The sequence below is a fragment of the Erinaceus europaeus genome, chromosome 1 (assembly GCF_950295315.1).
Source record: "Erinaceus europaeus chromosome 1, mEriEur2.1, whole genome shotgun sequence".
NCBI classification, from domain to species: Eukaryota; Metazoa; Chordata; class Mammalia; order Eulipotyphla; family Erinaceidae; genus Erinaceus; species Erinaceus europaeus.
Window position 1 is genome coordinate 50,568,186 of NC_080162.1, and position 18,453 is coordinate 50,586,638.

The following is an 18,453-nucleotide window of genomic DNA, read 5'->3' on the forward strand; positions in this document are numbered from 1 at the left end:
TTATAACAGAGGTGGGAGTAGTTCTTGTTCTTATCAACCTAAGTGAAAAACCTCATATCCAGGGGGAATGGGGAAAAGCCTGAGAAGGATTGCGTCATTAGTGGACTAAATTTTTTAGGTAGATAGAGAGCCCACACGCAGCTCTGTTCTGTTGAAAAAACTAAAAGAAAGGGGACCGGCAGTGAAGCACCCAGTTAAGTGTACATATATCACCATGCTTAAGTACCTGGGCTCAAGCTCCAGCTCCCCACCTGTAGGTAGGACACTTCATGAGTGGTGAAGCAAGTCTGCAGGTATCTCTATCTCACTCACCCCTCCCTTTGTTTTTTTTAAATTTTTATTCTTTCTTTCTTTTTTTCTCCCACATAACAATACAACCCCCACTAGGTCTTCTGTCATCCTTTTTGGACCAGTACTCTCCCACCCCTCCCTTTTTATCTCCCCTTTCCTCTCAATTTTGCTTTGTCTTGTCAAATAAAAATAGAAAGAAAGAAAAAAATGGAAAAAAATTTAAAAAAGGTTGCTGGGAATGGTGGATTTGTAGTGCAGGCACCAAGGCCCAACTATAACCCTGGCGACAAACAAAAAATACAAGAAATGAGCAACAACAACAAAAAAACTTACAAAAAGATTCAAAAGGATATAATATTTTCATATAATTTAATAAATCAAGCTCAAGAATATTCACAAGAATATAAAAATATCTAGCACCCCAAAATGTCTGGCTTCTAATTAAAACTTATTCTTTCTCAAAGTGGCATGAAAATATGACCTATAACAAAGATAATTTGCAATGAAAACCATGGAGTGATACAGATGACAGGATTAGTAGACAAGGGCATTACAACAATCACTATAACTGTATTCCATCTGTTTAGTGAGCTATAGGATAGATTGGGCATGTTAAGTTGAAACCTAGAAGACAAGACCAAGAGAACAAAATAAAACCTTGAGAGATGAAAACATGTATGAGAGAAACAAAAGCCAAGATGGTAACTAACATCAGATATGATACTGCAGAAGAAAAGATTAGTGAATTTGAAGATCTGTGGGTGCAGGTAGGGAAACAGTAGAGAAAATATCTGATGAAATAAAGATCAGAAATTTCCAAATTTGATAAAAGCCGTAACCCACAGATCTAAAAATCTCTTCAATCCCAAAGTATTAAATTATGAAGTAAACTGTACTAAGGCATGTTGAAATAAGATTCCATAAAACCAGTGATGGGGGGTCGGGCAGCAGGTTAAGCGCATGTGGCACAAAGGGCAAGGACCGGCGTAAGGATCCTACTTCGAACCCCCAGCTCCCCACCTGCAGGGGAGTCGCTTCACAGGCAGTGAAGCAGGTCTACAGGTGTCTTGTCTTTCTCTCCCCCTCTGTCTTCCCCTCCTCTCTCGATTTCTCTGTCCTGTCCAACAATGAGCAACATCAACAATAACAATAATAACCACAACAAGGCTACAAAAGGGGCGGGGGAGACCTCCAGGAGCAGTGGATTCATGGTGCAGGCACTGAGTCCCAGCAATAACCCTGAAGGCAAAACAAACAAACAAAAACAAACAAACAGAAAAAACTTTCCTCCTAGAGGTGAGGACCAGGGACTCAAACTTGGGTCCTTATACATTGTAACATGTGTGCTTTACCAGGTGCACCACCATCTGACCCCCCCCCAAAAAAAAACAGTGATAAGGAGAAATCTCAAAAGTAAATTGAACCAGTGCAATATCAAAGTCATATTGATATCATTTCCTTATTCATGTCAATGTGGCTTAATATCACAGAAATAGGTAAGATAATAGAATGTGCTCATGCTTGCTGACAACTACAAAAAGAAATTATGGTTGGATATGAGTGGTTAACCTCTGGGGATTTGGAAACCAACTGGATGTGAGATGAGGGTGGAATAGAGATTTCTACCTGCTAAAATATATATGTAAGTTTAAAAAAGTAACATTAACGGCTCCCCACCTGCAGGGCAGTCGCTTCACAGGCGGTGAAGCAGGTCTACAGGTGTCTATCTTTCTCTCCTCTCTGTCTTCCCCTCCTCTCTCCATTTCTCTCTGTCCTATCCAACAACGAACAACATCAACAATGGCAATAATAATGACCACAGTGAGGCTACAACAACAAGGGCAACAAAAGGGGTAAAAATGGCCTCCAGGAGCGGTGGATTCATGGTGCAGGCACCGAGCCCAGCAATAACCCTGGAGGGGGAAAAAAAAAAAGTAACATTAAATTTTTTTTTTTTTTGTCACAAAAAAAAACCTGCCTAGGTGCATGGGGCAATAGGTAGTAATGGTTAATAGGCATGGGGTTTCTTTTTGGGGTGATGAAAATGTGGGGTTAGATAGCAGTGATGATTGCACTACAGATATGTACATGGAGATAGTAAAACCACTGAATTAGACACTTTAAAAGCATGAAGGTTTTTTTTAAAATCTAATTCTATGCCCATGTCTAATCTAAATTTATATGCCAGCAAAAATTCATTTACTAAAATACAGAAAAAAAGAATGCATATAAATTCATAATTAAAATTTGAAGCATAAGGAATTGTAACATAGAAAGGGGACTAATGATCAAGATAGCTAGGTCTTCCCAGTGAGCACTAAACAGGTGCTTAGGGAGAGGCTCCTGTTCAAAATCCACCTGGGATGACTGATGAGTTCTGTTCTTGGGGAGTCACAAAGGACACGAGCCTGTAAGGGCTCTAAATAGTCCTGTAATGAAGACTTCTTTTAACTCTGAGCTGTGCGTTATTTACATATGCATTTGGTATTTTTGACAATGATGCTCCCCAGCCTCTCTCTCTCTTTTTTTTTTTTTTAAATAAGTATTTGTGAATTCTAGAGCAATGAAACACAGGTCATGAAAATGCTGTGATTTGTCTCATGTCACACACCATTTACTGGGGCTAATGAGAGAGTGTGGGGCCAATGTGGTTTAGTTTTCTTAAATGATCTGTGATTCATATTTCAAAAACCCAGCCCAAACTGATGTTAGAGGCTATGCACTGAGATCACCAACTTAACAAATACTTTGGCTGGATTTTAACTTTTTTCTATGTACTTCTGAATTATGTTGCTCTTGGTCGTTCCTTTTGGTGTCTAAGCTTCAGTGTTAACATTCACTGGACTTTGGTAAATGCAAAAGGAATTTATGTTCAAGAGGGTTCCCATAGTGATTAATGGAGATCTAGCCAGAATACAAATGTGATGGTTCATTAGTCTTGAGTTAGCATTCTTCTCCTCTCTTATCTGCGCTCCTTTTTTTTTTTTTTTTTAACCAAACCCAAGAATAATCCAGAAAATAGAAATGAACTTGGAAAGAACATAGACCATCAAACTTGAAATTAGGATAACAGTAATAATAATCATTAATAATGTAGGACACTTCGTTTGTGCCAGGCACTATTCTATATACTTAATGCACACCAACTCACTTAACGTAGTACTCCACGTGTAGGCACTATCAGAGTTCCAGTTTTATAAGGGAAGACACTGAAGTACGTAGGATGAACTTACCTCAAGGTCACAAGGCTGCTACATTACAGAATGGAAATCTAGCTCAGATTGACTTCAGAATTACTATTTAACTACCATGTTATAAGAGGAATCATAAAAAGAGCATTCAGCCTTTCTGGACATCCTCTGATGTGCCCATGAATCATTCTATTTAGTATCTCCAGCAGCCCCATGAAGTCTTTTCTCATATATTTTAAAAATAATTATTTATGAAAGAGAGGGGGGGAGAGGGAGAGATCGAATGAAATCAGAGGAAGACGGAGAGGGAGAGGGAGAGGGAGAGGGAGAGGGAGAGGGAGAGGGAGAGATCGAATGAAATCAGAGCATCATACTTGCACATTCAATGCCAAAAATTGAGCCTGGAGCCTCATGTCTGAGAATCCAGTGCTTTATATACTACATCGCTTCCTGAGTTGCCTTCTCCTTTATAAGATGCTGGCTTTCATAGGTAAGGAAACTGAGGCACAAATAAGTTAGGCATCTTAACCACAACATGCTGGGGTATAAGGGACATAGCCAGGATTGACCACAGCCCTAGGGTCAGAGCTCTGAACCCCTCCATAGCACTAGGAAATTCTTATAAAACACTCCCAAGAGGTGTTTTTCTTTTCTTTTTAATCTTTGTGGTCATTCCTGTGAATAGCTATGTTTTAACAGGAGAAGCCAAAAAGAAACAACAACAACAACAAAAAGTCAAACCCATAAGAAATACATTTCAGCTATAAAAACCCCTAGATGAACTTGAAAAAGTAAAATAAACAACCATGCAAAGGCTGGAGGCATGCTGTGAACTTCTCTTTTACGTTTATTGTACAGTCAGCAGAGGGGCGGTGTTATACAAACAGATTCAGATCTCAGATCAGGGTCTTGAGAGGGCATGGGCTTACTGACATTTCTGAGATTAGGTAGAGGACGGAGAGAGGCACAATGGTTTATCTAAGGCCTGTTCTGTGATCTTTCACAAGTCACTCTGCTGCATGCCTCATTTTACTCACCTGTAAAATGGTGTGTGTGTGGGGGGGGCAAGTGGCGGCTCACAGGGTTGAGCGCACATTACAATGCACGAGGTCACGGGTTCAAGCCTCCAGTCCCCACCTACAGGGAGAAAGCTTTGCAAGTGGTGAAGTGGTGCTGCAGGTGTCTCTGTCTCTCTTCCTCTCCTTTCCCGCTTGATTTCTGACTGTCTTTATCCAATAAATAAATAAAGATAATACATTTTTTAAATAAAAAATAAGATGGTGGGTTATTCCTTACATAGATTCTTCATGTTTCTACAAAACTACTTTTAATTCTTAGAAAGAAAAAAGACTCATTCCAACTTGTAAACATGGACTATTTTCAATCTAAGTCAGGGCTTTCAGGTCTAAAAACTAGTCTCGGTCTCCCTCTTCCTCTGAAAAATTAAGCTCAACTAATGTCTTCCATTCTGAAATGCGTACAGAAAGTTTATTTCTCCTCTGGAACAACTAGGGAAAAAAAGTTAATAGGAAGCACATGGGCATGGTGTGTGAGCTTTCTGTGTGTTTGTGTTTTAAAAAGAAATACTTAAGGAGGAATATGTCAAACTTGCAAAATGCCTGGGCTGTCTCAAGAGCAGTTTATGGCCATTAGCATTAGGTCGAAGGCAGTTAATTGGGACAAAGTGCAGCTGCTTCTGTGGCCCTTCTGGCATCTGGGCCATGAGGACGATAAGAAAATAACCTGTATTATTCCCTTGGTGGGGTAGGAAAGGAGCAGATGTTTTTCCATTTTTGAGGGACTGATTGATAATTGTATATGTGGGGGTAGGTGGCCTCTTTCAAGACTCTGTCATGGAGAACTGTTTTCTGTGAGAATGTGGAGGGTAGAATGGGGTGGATGTTAGTGAGACAGAAAGGGATGGTTGTTGCAGGCAGGAGGAGGGTGGGGACCCAGGTAGAAGACCAAATGTTTTTTAGTTCCCATGTCATGAAAAGACACCATGCTTGAGATGTTTCAATGAGTCAAACACATGACACTCATGAAGCTGTAGAAGTTGCTTTGCACCCAGAGGACAAGATTTCCACACAACTGTCAGAGGGACCAACTATATCAGGATCTGACTGAGCAAATATGGGTGCAGTTTGTGAAGTCTCTACCTGGACCAAAGAGAAAATGGAGGGTTTTTTTTGCCTTATTTTGTTTTTGTTTTGTTTGCCTTCAGTTGCTGGGGTTGGTGCCAGCCAGCAGCACTATGAATCCTACGCTCCTGGCAGCCATCCCCCGCCCAATTTTATTCGACAGGACAGGGAAAATGAGAGGAGAAAGATAAAACACCTGCAGACCTGCTTCACCATGCATGAAGCATTCCCCCAGTAGGTGGAGAGCAGGGGCTTGAACTAGGGTCCTTTGCCTTGTTCTTTTTTTTTTTTAATATTTATTTTATTTATTTATTCCCTTTTGTTGCCCTTGTTGTTTTATTGTTGTAGTTATTATTGCTGTTGTCGTTGTTGGATAGGACAGAGAGAAATGGAGAGAGGAGGGGAAGACAGAGAGGAGGAGAGAAAGATAGACACCTGCAGACCTGCTTCACCGCCTGTGAAGCGACTCCCCTGCAGGTGGGGAGCCGGGGTTTGAACCGGGATCCTTATGCCGGTCCTTGTGCTTTGCGCCACCTGCGCTTAACCCGTGCCTTGTTCTTGCACTTAGTACTATGTATGCTTAACTGGGTGTGCCACTGGCAGGCCCCCATGAGATAATGGAGCTCTTTGTAAGGACCCCAGTCCTTGCGCAATGCAGGGACTTCACTAGCCAACCTCCTCCAGCTTTTTTTTTTGCAGGAGCACTTCTTCACCTTCCCTCCTCTCCCAAACTACTCTGCTTCTAATAAACTTTCCCTATAAAACCTTAATACCTCTCTCTCTCATTCCCTTCGTTGAACTTGATGAATATTATCCATTCTTGGATGCACAGATCACAATAACTGGAGAAATGAGGAACATTAGGTGTCTAGATTATAGAGACCAACTGCCTGGCTTCAAGTCGTGTTGTTACAGTCATGTGACTTGGACAAGTTATTCCACCACTTTTTCTTTTTTTGCCTCCAGGGTTATACAGGGACTAGGTGCCTGCACTACAGATCCACTGCTCCTAGATTCTACCTCCCTTTTTTTCCCATTGGATAAAACACAGAGAAATTGAGAGAGGAAGGGGAGGTAGAGAGAAGGGGAGAGAAAGATAGACACCTGTAGACCTGCTTCACTTTTGTGAAACGACCCCCCTGCAGATGGGGAGCTGAGAGCTTGAACCAGGATCTTTGCGTGGGTCCTTGCACTTAGAACTATGTGTACTTAACCTGGTGCACTACCGCCTGGCCCCCTTCCACCATTTCTTCACCTGGAAGATGGGGGTAATGACACACGCTGCCTATTGGGCAATGCAGGTGGGCTTAAGGGAAATGGTGTGTATGTAGAACTCAGAACAGTTTCCAGAGCTTGAAGGAGTTCAGGAAGCAACATTTGGAGGATCAACAAAAATAATGAAATTCTAGAAATCAGAGTTGCCATCCCAGTTCTGAATTCTTGCTGGCTCTGTGATTTATGCGTAAGTCACTTATCCTTACTGAGTCTCACTTTTATCATCTATAAAGCAGACTTGATGGTGTCCACCTCCTATGGTTGTGCCAAGGACCAGAGAATAAATACTATGGGGGCAGTTACCATAATGGCTATGGAAAGAAACTCTCATGCCTGAGGCTCCAAATACCCAGGTTCAATCTCCTGCATCACCATAAGCCAGAGCTGAGTAGTGCTCTGGTTTAAAAAAAGAAATACCATCATAGGCTTCCAGTGTCTAAAGGGGTTATACTATGACATTACAAAATCAGTTTTTTATGCCAGAGGTGTGCTTCAGAACCAGGGAGGTCTGGGCTATGTTTACTATTCATTCTTAGAAGCCTTGAGATAGGAAATTCTGTTACTGGCAAAAGCCAGTGAAAACTATTGGGCTCTCAGAAAAGTCATGACACATATTTGCATAGAAAAACATAGAAAATTACATCAGGACTTTTCCAACAATCCAATAGTTCAATACTGGCTCAAAGGCAAAGACAAAGCCAAGCCTGTTATCTTTACAACCCTCTGTTATCAGAATCAGAAACATTCTTCATTATCTATTTGGGGAGGGATCCTAGAAACCTACACTCTTAAGAAAGACGCAGAAAGGGGGCACACAGGAGAGAGCAGTCAGAGAAGCCAGGAGAGTATCATGATCAAAAACACAGGGTTTGGATTCAGGTTAGGGGTTGAAATTCCCTGAGAGACTCATGTTAGTTTACTTCAGACTTACAAGAAAATCTAAATCCCTTGCTCTGCTGCTGGGCAGCCTAGTCATTCCCTCAAGATTTCAGTCTCTTCTGTAAAATGAGAGCATGTGAGAACAGAGCTCTGCTATCTCTCCTGCTGCATTCTTCTGAGTCTGCTCCAGTCTTGTTGACTTCTGTATTGTATCTCTAACATCAAGACACTTTTTCCCCCCAAAAAACTACCAAAATTAAAGAGCAACCTACAGAATGGGAGAGAATATTTTTACAAACCACCTTTCCAAAAAAAAAAAATGAGGAGGGGGGGGGATAAATACTCAAAATATATAAAGCACAACACAACAACAAAACACACCAATCTATTCAATTAAAAACAGAACTAGACAGACATTGTTTCAAAGAGGACACTTAAATGGCAGCAAGCACATGAAATTTCCAACATCACTAATTGGTCAGGAAATGTGAATCAAAACAAAGAACTATCACCTTTCATGTATTAGAGATGTCAAGAAGATGGGAGACAACAGGTGTTGAAGAGGATGTGGTGAAAAGGGAATCCTTATATACTGTTGCAGGGAATGTAAATTAATCCAACCAGTATGGAAAACAAGCTAGAGATTCCTCAAATGGTTAAAAATAGAATTTTCATAAAATCCAACAATTTCACTACTGGGTATATACCCAAAGGACATGAAAATAGGAATTCTATGAAATATGTGCACTTCTATGTTTATTAAAACACTATTCACAATAGCCAAGATATGGAGACACCTAGTTGCTTAGCAAGGGATAAATGAATTAAAAAACTGACATATAATACAATAGAATATTAGTCAGTCATGAGGAAGGAGGATGTGCTGATATTTGTGACCTTGAGGATGGACCTGAGCATATTATGTTATGATAAGTTGGACAGAGACAATTCTGTTTGATATCACTTGTATGAGTAGCCATAGATCTCTCTAACATATAAGTAAGTGCAGTTGATAAGACGAGAGTATAATTATGTAATTTGGTAAATATTGCTTCAATGATAATCATGTATCAAAATAATACAGTTTAGGTTCACAAAATATATCAAATTTATCAAAAAATTAACACTAGCAAAGAAATTTCCTTCTGCACATCTTTTGTGCTGGCTATTCTCTCTGCCTAGAATATTCTTTCCTAGGGGCAAGTGGTGGTGTATCTGCTAAGCTTCAAAAGTGGTAGAACAGTGTTATAGGTGTCTCTCTCTCCTCCTCATCTCTCTCAATTTTTCTCTATCTCTGTCCAATAAATAAATATTAAAAAAATATTATTTCTCCTGATCTACACTGGTGCACTCTGAGTACCTTAGTCTTTAAGGCTCTTGTCTAATTTCATCTCTTCAGAGTCTTCCCTTGATGATTCAATCTATGGTTACATACCCCACCTCCCTTAAACCCCAGAACTTCCCATCACTTTCTATTTGACCATCATCTTTATTTGCTCCCATTATATCTAACCCCTTTCAAATCAGTCTGTTTATTTGCTACCTGTTTATTGCCAGTCTCCTGTTGCCTTGTTACTGTCATGAGGGCAGATTTCATATCTCTGTTCTGTGCAACACTGTTAACTCTATGACTTGAGATAGGTATTAACACATAGTAGGTGCTCATCAAGCCTGTTAAATCAATCAGTGATGACTGGACACCCAACTCAGTGTTTTAGAGACAGGCAGGAAGGGTCTGCCATGCCACACTGACCATGCATCTGGTAGGTGTATGGACTCTGTCCAGTGGGTGGGGTGCTGAAGCTGGAACCATAGCTGAGGAAGCCACTCTGGCCAGGGGAATGGTTCAAACTGTCTTCTGTCTTGATGCCTTGGGAAAAGGAAAAAGAAGCAACAGGGATACATGGTTAGGATGCTTCCTTGTCATCTTCAAAATAACTACCGCATGTAATTTGAACAGCTTCCAAACCAGGAGTTGTTATCCAATAGACAATTTTTGTTTCATCTGCATGTTTTAAAGGGGAATATGATGCAATTGGTTTTGTTTAAGAATCAGTAGATTTCAGCAAAAAATAAAACAAAACATCCCTAACTTAGGGCTTCTCTTGAGCATCTGAATGATCTACCACCACCAGGTGTTGTATTCCCATGTGACAGTATACTACTCCCATAGGCTCCCCAGTTTGTGTGTTTCCCAGGTTACCTTGGATCTAATTCTGCCTCTGTAATATTGAAGCCAATTTTTAAGTACTATTTTCCCAATGCAGTTGTACTTTTTGTTAGCATCCTAGGAAACTATTGAAAGTAGAGATGGGAAAGGCAGGCCCAGTAGATCTCTTATTTTATACATGTGGTCAGTCTCATGCTTCCTGTCTGTCTCTGAGGGTCATGAGTTTGAAACTCCCCCCCCCCCATTCCACAGAGTAGTGCCAAATATGGTTTAAATGTTCATCAGGATTTTGCATGAAGGCATTAGATGAGTCGCCCTTTCTCTGTAAAGATGATGCCACTTAACCCTAAGACGCAACACCTGCTGGCTCATGTGCTGGGCTAGCAATGGGGTGCCTCTTCCCGGCGCGCACTCTCTGGGTTGGAGAGAATGTGACCGGAGGCAGCCTGGGCTGCTAGTCACTCAGCAACTCGAGGGAGATGACTCAGGAACTAAACACGTGGCACGAGGCAATGCAATACCTTTATTGATCAGAGAGCCACGGCTTTTAAAAGACAGACATGGAAGTGGCAAGTCGGAAATGGAAATGGCTACGAAAGGGGTGGAGAAAGGCAAAATGAGGCTGGAAAGGTAGGAACGTCCTTAGCAACTGTTTTGAGGGTTTTAACTGGTAGGATTAATACTACCCTGGAGGCAGGGAGGGTCTTGAGGATAGAAAGAAGATAGATCAAAGGAATGGAATGGGTGGGGATCTTTCAGGCAAAACAATGATTATGTAGATAGGCCACAGTATCAGGAATGCAGGGTGCTTTGTGAGCCCTGCCAAGCTCAACCACATCCACACAATTTCCTGACACTCATGGGGTGGGGGGGGGGCTGCTTACCCAAAAACCGTAATTGCAAACCTGTATTTTGCTTCAGTCAAACTCTGACATGTTTCCCCAAAGCACAGACACACATTCATGGGAAACTGGTGGAGGAGGGATTACAATGAGGGAGGAGGGCTGATTCATCATCAGTAGATCATATACCTATCTTCATTAAAATACAATAAGTATGTTGTAGAAATTTCAAATACTGAAAGCATATAGAAAACTGTCTCTTCCAGGGGCCAGGAGGTGGCACATCTGGTTAAGCGCACATATTACCATGTGCAAGGTCCCAGGTTCGAGCCTCCTGCTCCCCACATGCAGGGGAGATGCTTCACAAGCATTGAAGCAGGTCTGCAGGTGTTTTTCTCTCTTCCTCTCTATTTCCCCCTCCCCTCTCAATTTCTCTGTCCTGTCAAATGAAATAGAAATAAAAAAGGAAAAAAATATATTAGAAAAATGGCACACACACACACACATACACACACCAAAAGAAACAAAGAAAAGAATCTCTTCCATCTTTGACTTCAAACCTCCAGTTCATCTTGTGGTAGATAACCCATTATCAGCATTTTCTTGTATGTCCAGACATGTTCTGTGTCTATATAACCTTATATATAACAAGTATATCTATGTAATATATGCACATATACATAGTGTATTTCTCTTTAAGAAATTTTTAAGTAGAATTTTCTACTTATTTTAAACTATTCTATTTTCTTCTTTTTTTCATTCTTTCACAGTACATGATAATGATCATTCTCTGTAAGTCTGTGAAGTTCTTTATTTTATATTATTGACTTGCAGTATTGCAGTGTATGGCTGCTCCATCATTTATCAGTCTTCTATTCATGTAATTTTGTATGGTTTGGGGAGTTTCTGATTATAAACTAAGCTGCTGCACATGTGTGTGTGTGTATATATATATGCAGCGAATATGAATATTTATGGATCTGCCTTAGTCATAATACAGACCCCCTACACAAACACAAATAATACACCTTGGTGAATATATATATCTTTTGTGTACATTTCAGTGTTTTGAACTGCTGCATCTAAGGGCAAGGACAGCTTAAATTTTCACAGATGCTGATAAAGGGAAATCCTTTGACTGGTGTAGAAAATCCTCTCCCATCAAATGAGTATGTGATTATCCCACCCATCCTGTGTCAGATGTATTATCAAACCTGGCTTTTGTTTTCCAAGTTTTATGTGTAAAGAAGTATCTTGCTGTGATCCAAGTGGTAACGTAGTGATAAAGCTTTGAACTCTCAAGTATGAGGTCCTGAGTTTGATCCCCGGCAGCACATGTGCCAGAGTGATGTTTTGTTCTTTCTCTCTCCTCCTATCTTTCTCATTAATAAATAAATAATTTTTTTTAAAAAAAAAGAAGTATCTTGCTACTGTTTAAACCTGTACTACGTTAACTTTGCAAATAACTTTTTTTAATGTAGTGCCAAGATCAAAATCAGGGTCTCATACATATATGCCTCTATTGGGCAGCTCACCGATCAAAAAATATTGCTCCACCATCACGGAATTCTCTTTTTTTCTTCCCAGGTGGTGAGAACAAAACCGAGGTTTCATGCCTCTGAATCACCTTTCTATCCACTAAACTTAACATTACTTGAGTGAACACTTCCAGTCCTAAAATCTCACTGACTTTGTGACTTGTTTGGACTGATAGAGATGGCTGGAGGGATATAGTTGAACTTTGGAGTCTAGACATTGAACCTCTATTTTCGCTTTGAACCTCTATTTTCGCTCTTCTGAAGATCAGAGACTGCTGTACTGTGAGCATGCCCAGGTTTAAAGTCTATACTGAGAAAGGGGCCCAACCATGCCAGCTATGTCACTGAGCTCATCTTCTAGCCAAAGTTGGATGTATAAGAGGACAGCAAAACGTCAGCCCAGCCATACGCTGAGCTGAAAAGATGCAAATCCAGAGTTGATAGACACCATCTTTCCAGCCATAAAAAAAGCAAGTTATCACAAGAATGCATAAAAGATACAATGTACAAAATGTTGTAAAATATGCCAAATAATGTCTTGCATTATGAGGTGCACAAACTAAAGCCCATGCATGGGTTACATGTAACCTGTTGCCTGATTTTGTAAACAAAGTTTTATTGGAACATATACACATTCATTCATTTATGTACTGTCAATAGCTGCTTTTTCTATTACTACAAGATGGAAGAGTTGAAAATTCCTAAGATAGTCTGTATGGTTACAAAGCTAACCACACTTGCTATGTTTAGCACTTTATAGAAAAACGTTGCTGACCCTTCATCTATATAATGAAATGCATGATGGACATCAATTGCAGAGCTGTGTGTTTCTCTGAGAGGGAAGGGAGGTCATTTCTCTTTATCTCTCATTTTGTAAACCTATATGATCAGTTCATGGTGTCTTGCCATGTAATCTTTATGTTTTTATGCCTTAAATATTGCATAGTAAATAGAGGGGGAAAATACTCAGTACTCCTAACTTCCTTGCCTCTAGTTTGCTCAATTGTGTTGTTTCTCCACAGCTATTTAAACAAAGGTAATGCTCTTTGCCAAGGAATGATGAAAAAGTTTCCTAACAAGATTCAACAAGGTTTGTCCAGACAATGAGCAAACACTACTTGCTCAGGCACAGGCAGCTGTGAAGGGAAACAGCTTTTCACCCTGCCTGTCATTATTTAGTGACATGGACATTCAAGGTGTGTGTGGAAGCCTAGTCTCTACTATGATGACTGAGCATTTCCCCTGGCCAGGGTCCCTTTACGTAGACCAAAGTGTATTCTAGTCAGTGGGTCAAATATGGTTCACTACCTGCTTGTACAAAGTTGTATTTGAGCATGGTTTACATGTTGTCTCTTACAAGCTCTGATGGTAGAGTTAAGTAGTTGTGATAAAGATCATATGGCTCACAAAGATAAAGTTATTCACTTTTTGGCCCTTAATGAAAAAAAAAAAAAGTTAGCTAACCCTCAGTGTAGATCATCTCATTTAGTCCTCATGACAACTATGAGGAAGTCAGACTGAGCATCATTCTTCTTATATGAGTGGAGATAGAGGTGACTTCCTAGGATAACAGCAGAGGTGGGTGTAAACATGCTGTGACCACATACTCTGTGTAGTCAGGGAACTGTTTCTCTAAAAAGAAGGAAGGAATATTTTTTATGCTACAAAATAATAATGCTTGATTTTCCTTGCCTGTCATGTAGGTGGGATAATATCTAAGTGGTGGTACCACAAGTCTTCTAGCATAGAAGTGACAAGCAATTAAAAAGATGCTCTCACTCATCCTGGGTGTTTGCCTAGCACAGACACTAGCCAGTGGGCATGAGCATCTTCTCTAATGTCTACATAAAATGCAAGGAAAATGAAGCTTTACTGTTTTGTAGCATAAAAAAAAAATTCCTTCCTTCCACCCAGGATTTACAGCTCAATATTCAAAGGCTTGGACTCCAGAGCCCGGTTGCCTGGGATTAATTTTATCTCTCTCTCTTAGAGTTCAGACTATTTATTTATTTATTTATTTATTTATTTAAGAGGAGACTAGAATTCCACTCTGGCATATTGGTGCCAAGAATAGACCCTATGTTTTCATGCCTTCAACCCCAGGGTTCTGCTACTGAGCCACTTCCTCAGCTGCAACTTCCATATTTGAACCTACCAGCTGAGTGACCTTGGGAGACTATTAACCTTTTCTGAGTCTTCATTTATTTCTCTCTTATAGATGGATAAAGCTGGTACCTTCCTTGTAAGGTTGGGGGATGTACCAACTAGAGGACATGGTGCTCTTAGAAATACAGAAGGTAGCAACTCAATGGTTGACTGTAATTGATGTTCCCTGGGTACTGCTATTTGTCCTTCTAAAATTGCTCAGGAATCTGTCCACTTCTGTCTGTCCATCAGTCTCCCAACTGGCCCTCTTGTTTCTCCTCTTGTTCTTCTTCCACCTCTACTTCCCCACAATAGCAAGGTAACCTTTAGACAAGCCTGATTCTATCAAATATCATCTAGCCCTCTGCAAATAGACTCACTCTGAATAAAATCCTAGACCTTTCCAGGCCACACAGGCTCTACTTTCCTTCCCATTTCATGCCCATGTATTCTAGCCACTGGACTACTCAGACTTGCCAAATCCCCTCTCCTCTCCTCTCCTCTCCTCTCCTCTCCTCTCCTCTCCTCTCCTCTCCTCTCCTCTCCTCTCCTGACATTCCCAAGAGTGGTCCCCTTTTCTTGTGCCCCTGGAGATCCCCAGGTGAAGGGACACTTTCAGTGCTTGTACATGGTCACCTTGCAGTTCTCAGCTGAATTAGCTCCTTATCTCAAAGGTCTTCCCTGTTGCTGGAACCTAAGATAAGTCTTTCTTGTCTTCTCTTAACCACCTTCTTTTATATCATTCATTGTAATAGGAAATAATGTATAACATTTAAATAAATTTAAATTTTGTTTTAAATTTAGCCTAGTTAAAGATTTTTCCCTCTAGGCCAGAAGATGCAAAACTATCTTCAAGGCACAGATGATTCAAGTGAGTAGTGTAGGCTGGGTGGGGCCATGGTGAATGAAGACAAGAGGAGACATCTCTATCCAGAGCCATATACTTCACACACACACACACACACACACACACACACACACACACACACACACACACACACACACAGACACAGTGTGGATCCTGTGCTGCTCAATAATCTGTTCTTTAAAGAAATTAGAATTATGTTCTGGGGGTGGCGCAGTGGATAAAGTATCGGACTCTCAAGCATGAGGTCCTGAGTTCAATCCCTAGCAGCACATGTACCAGAGTAATGTATGATTCTTTCTCTCCTCCTTTCTCATTAATAAATACAATAAAAAAGAAATTAAAAATATTATTTTCTTGCCCTTTTCCATGACTTGGATATAACTTGAGGAAGATATGTTAATCAATATAGATGGAAAAAGACAAATGATTTCACTGATAGATGTGGTATAAAGAAAGACAACTAAGAATAGACAAAACAAACCTTATGTTCTCACTGCAGAACTGAGGCTACTGGAGAGAGGGGTTAAAGCAAAAGGTGGAGGGTTCCACTGGGCTGTGACAGAGGCTTATTGGTACTTAGCTGGTGAGAGTGGTGTGCTAACCTAAAGCATACACAGTGTTGTAAATCAAAGTTACCTCAATAAAAAAGAAATGTTTTGTATAAACATTTCTCATTTTAAACATGGCAATTAATTTTAAATATAGAAACTATATTTCACAGGTAAAAAGAAACAAACCAAAAGTCAACTTCACTTTTCATTCTGTTTTAGACTATATGTTCCACAGACACAAGACCCATTCTGCTTTGTTTGCTACAGCATGACCAGTATGTCACCTGAAGTTGAATGAATAAATAAATAGTAGAAGTAGGGAGAATGGTAAAAAATTGGGCAAAGAACAAAGCAGACAGTTTTCTAAAGAAGAGATAGACATGGCCCACAAACACATGAAGAAATGCCCCACCTCCCTTTCATTAGGTAAATGCAAATTAAAGAATGGCTTACAACAACAAACCAGGAAATGACAGGTCTTGGAGAGGTTGTGGAGAAAAAGAGAACTCTGCTACATTGCTTGTGGGGCTGCAAACTGGTATAGCCTATTTGGAAGACTATATGGAAAGTCCTTAAACAAATAAAAATGTAAGTACTTTATGCCAGCTATACCACTCTTATGCATTTATCCAGTGGACATTCAAACACTAATGTGCACCACTATGGCCATAACTGTATCATTCAATGTAACCAAAGAGTGGAAGTAGCCTAGATGACTGGCTAAAGAAGTTATGGGATATATATTCCATTGAATATTAGTCTGCAATCACAAAAGATGATAGATATCATGTCCTTTGGGACAGAATGGATGGAACTGGAGGTAATTACGCTTAATAAGTAAAGAGATGAAGGACAACTACCAGATGGTTTCACTCATAAGTGGAATCTACAGGTCTGATTTTCATGAACTTGCCAAAAAAAAAAAAAATCCAAACAAAACAAAAGCAAGCAGACTGTAAGACTTGTGAGAACTATGGTGGTTATCTTTGGGTGGTTGGACAGTGGGGATAGGGAATGCTGGTGGTGGGTATGGCGTAGAACTATACATTGTACTCTTATAATCTTGTAACAGACTATTAATAACAAATAAAAATATTTTAAATAGTGAAAAATTATGTAAGATTCACTGTGCACTCAAACTATACTATCCAATTGGTAAGATGAAATTATCATGTCAATTTTAGTTGAGGATTAAGGAGATATGGTAAAATCAAGGTATGTACCTACTGTTTTTGCCTTCCCAGAGTCCATCACAACCCTTCCTGGTATCACTGTATTTTCTTTGGAAAAACCATCCTAATCCTTATATGCCTCATATATCATCTATATGCTTAAGTCCCTTTATCTTTCTCACTTCATCTTCTCCCTGCCTCACTGTAAGCATTATTATATAATCCAGTTGGAGCTACTGAAGGTTACTGTGGGGTTCTGCTAGCACTTCTGGGAAAATTGAACTCTTCTTCCACTACATCACAGAGCTAAATGGACAAAAGTCCGGAATTGATAGGCATCGTCTTTGGATGGGCCCATATGGAGTAGAGCCAACTCAGAGCAAAACATCTGAAAATGGACTCAGACATATCCTTGCTGACATCATGTAAGTATCTAGATCCAGACATAACTGATGTCACTATACCCCCAAGTTTCCCAGAAGATGAATCCTTCAAATTTCCATTTTTTCTAAACTAGCCTGGCTTAAGTTTCTTAACCTTGCAAACAGAGGCTTCGAAAAAAGTGTGTAGAGCGAGGGTCGGGCAGTAGCACAGTGGGTTAAGCGCATGTGGCGCGAAACACAAGGACCAGCGTTAAGGATTCCGGTTCGAGCCCCCAGCTCCCCATCTGCAGAGGAGTCGCTTCACAGGCGGTGAAGCAGGTCTGCAGATGTCTGTCTTTCTTTCCCCCTCTCTGTCTTCCCCTCCTCTCTCCATTTCTCTCTGTCCTATCTAACAACGACGACATCAATTACAACAACAATAACTACAACAATAATTTAAAAAACAAGGGCAACAAAAGGGAAAATAAATAAATAAATATGAAAAAAATAATTTTTTTTAAAAAGTGTGTAGAGCTTAAACCAAATTTATAGATCTGTCTTTCTCTATCTCCAACTGAAAAATAGGCTGGCTACTCTGATTGTCCTGTATTTAACTGAAGTAGTAGAGAAAAATAAACACAGTGATGTTGGGGACCTGAGGGGCATATAAGGACTTGATTTGGTACTCACTGTAAGAGGGGATTCCATAAGCTTGTGCTGGAGGTGGGTAGGTTGCATAGGAGGCAGCCTGCTGGAGTCCTGCACTGTACTGTGTCTGGCCGTAGGCCGCCATGGCCACAGGAGGCTGGCTGAGCACGACACGTGGGCAAGGTCTGTATAGGAGGAGAGAAGATTAAATCTGCAAACCCACTCCAGCATCCCATCTCCGCCCCCTTGTTTTGGTATCACTACCATTTTCCTTTGTGTGTTTACTCTTTCCAGGGCAGAGACAACTTACATGTTCATAAAAACCCATTTCATTCCCTCTTCCAGACTCCAGGAAGACTACATTTCCTATCTCCCCTGAA

General features: G+C 40.4%; 1 protein-coding gene across 3 annotated transcripts in view; it reads right to left on the reverse strand.

Annotated features, from left to right (window-relative positions):
• Window positions 1-18,453, reverse strand: part of EYA2 (EYA transcriptional coactivator and phosphatase 2) — a 326,053-nt gene that overhangs the window by 195,686 nt on the left and 111,914 nt on the right. For all 3 annotated transcript variants that reach the window (XM_007526717.3, XM_060185905.1, XM_060185898.1), the window contains 2 exons: window positions 18,116-18,258; window positions 9,531-9,647 (listed from right to left, as the gene is read on the reverse strand). In XM_007526717.3, coding sequence (XP_007526779.1) covers window positions 9,531-9,647; window positions 18,116-18,258 — 260 coding nt within the window. The remainder of the gene's footprint in view (window positions 1-9,530; window positions 9,648-18,115; window positions 18,259-18,453) is intronic.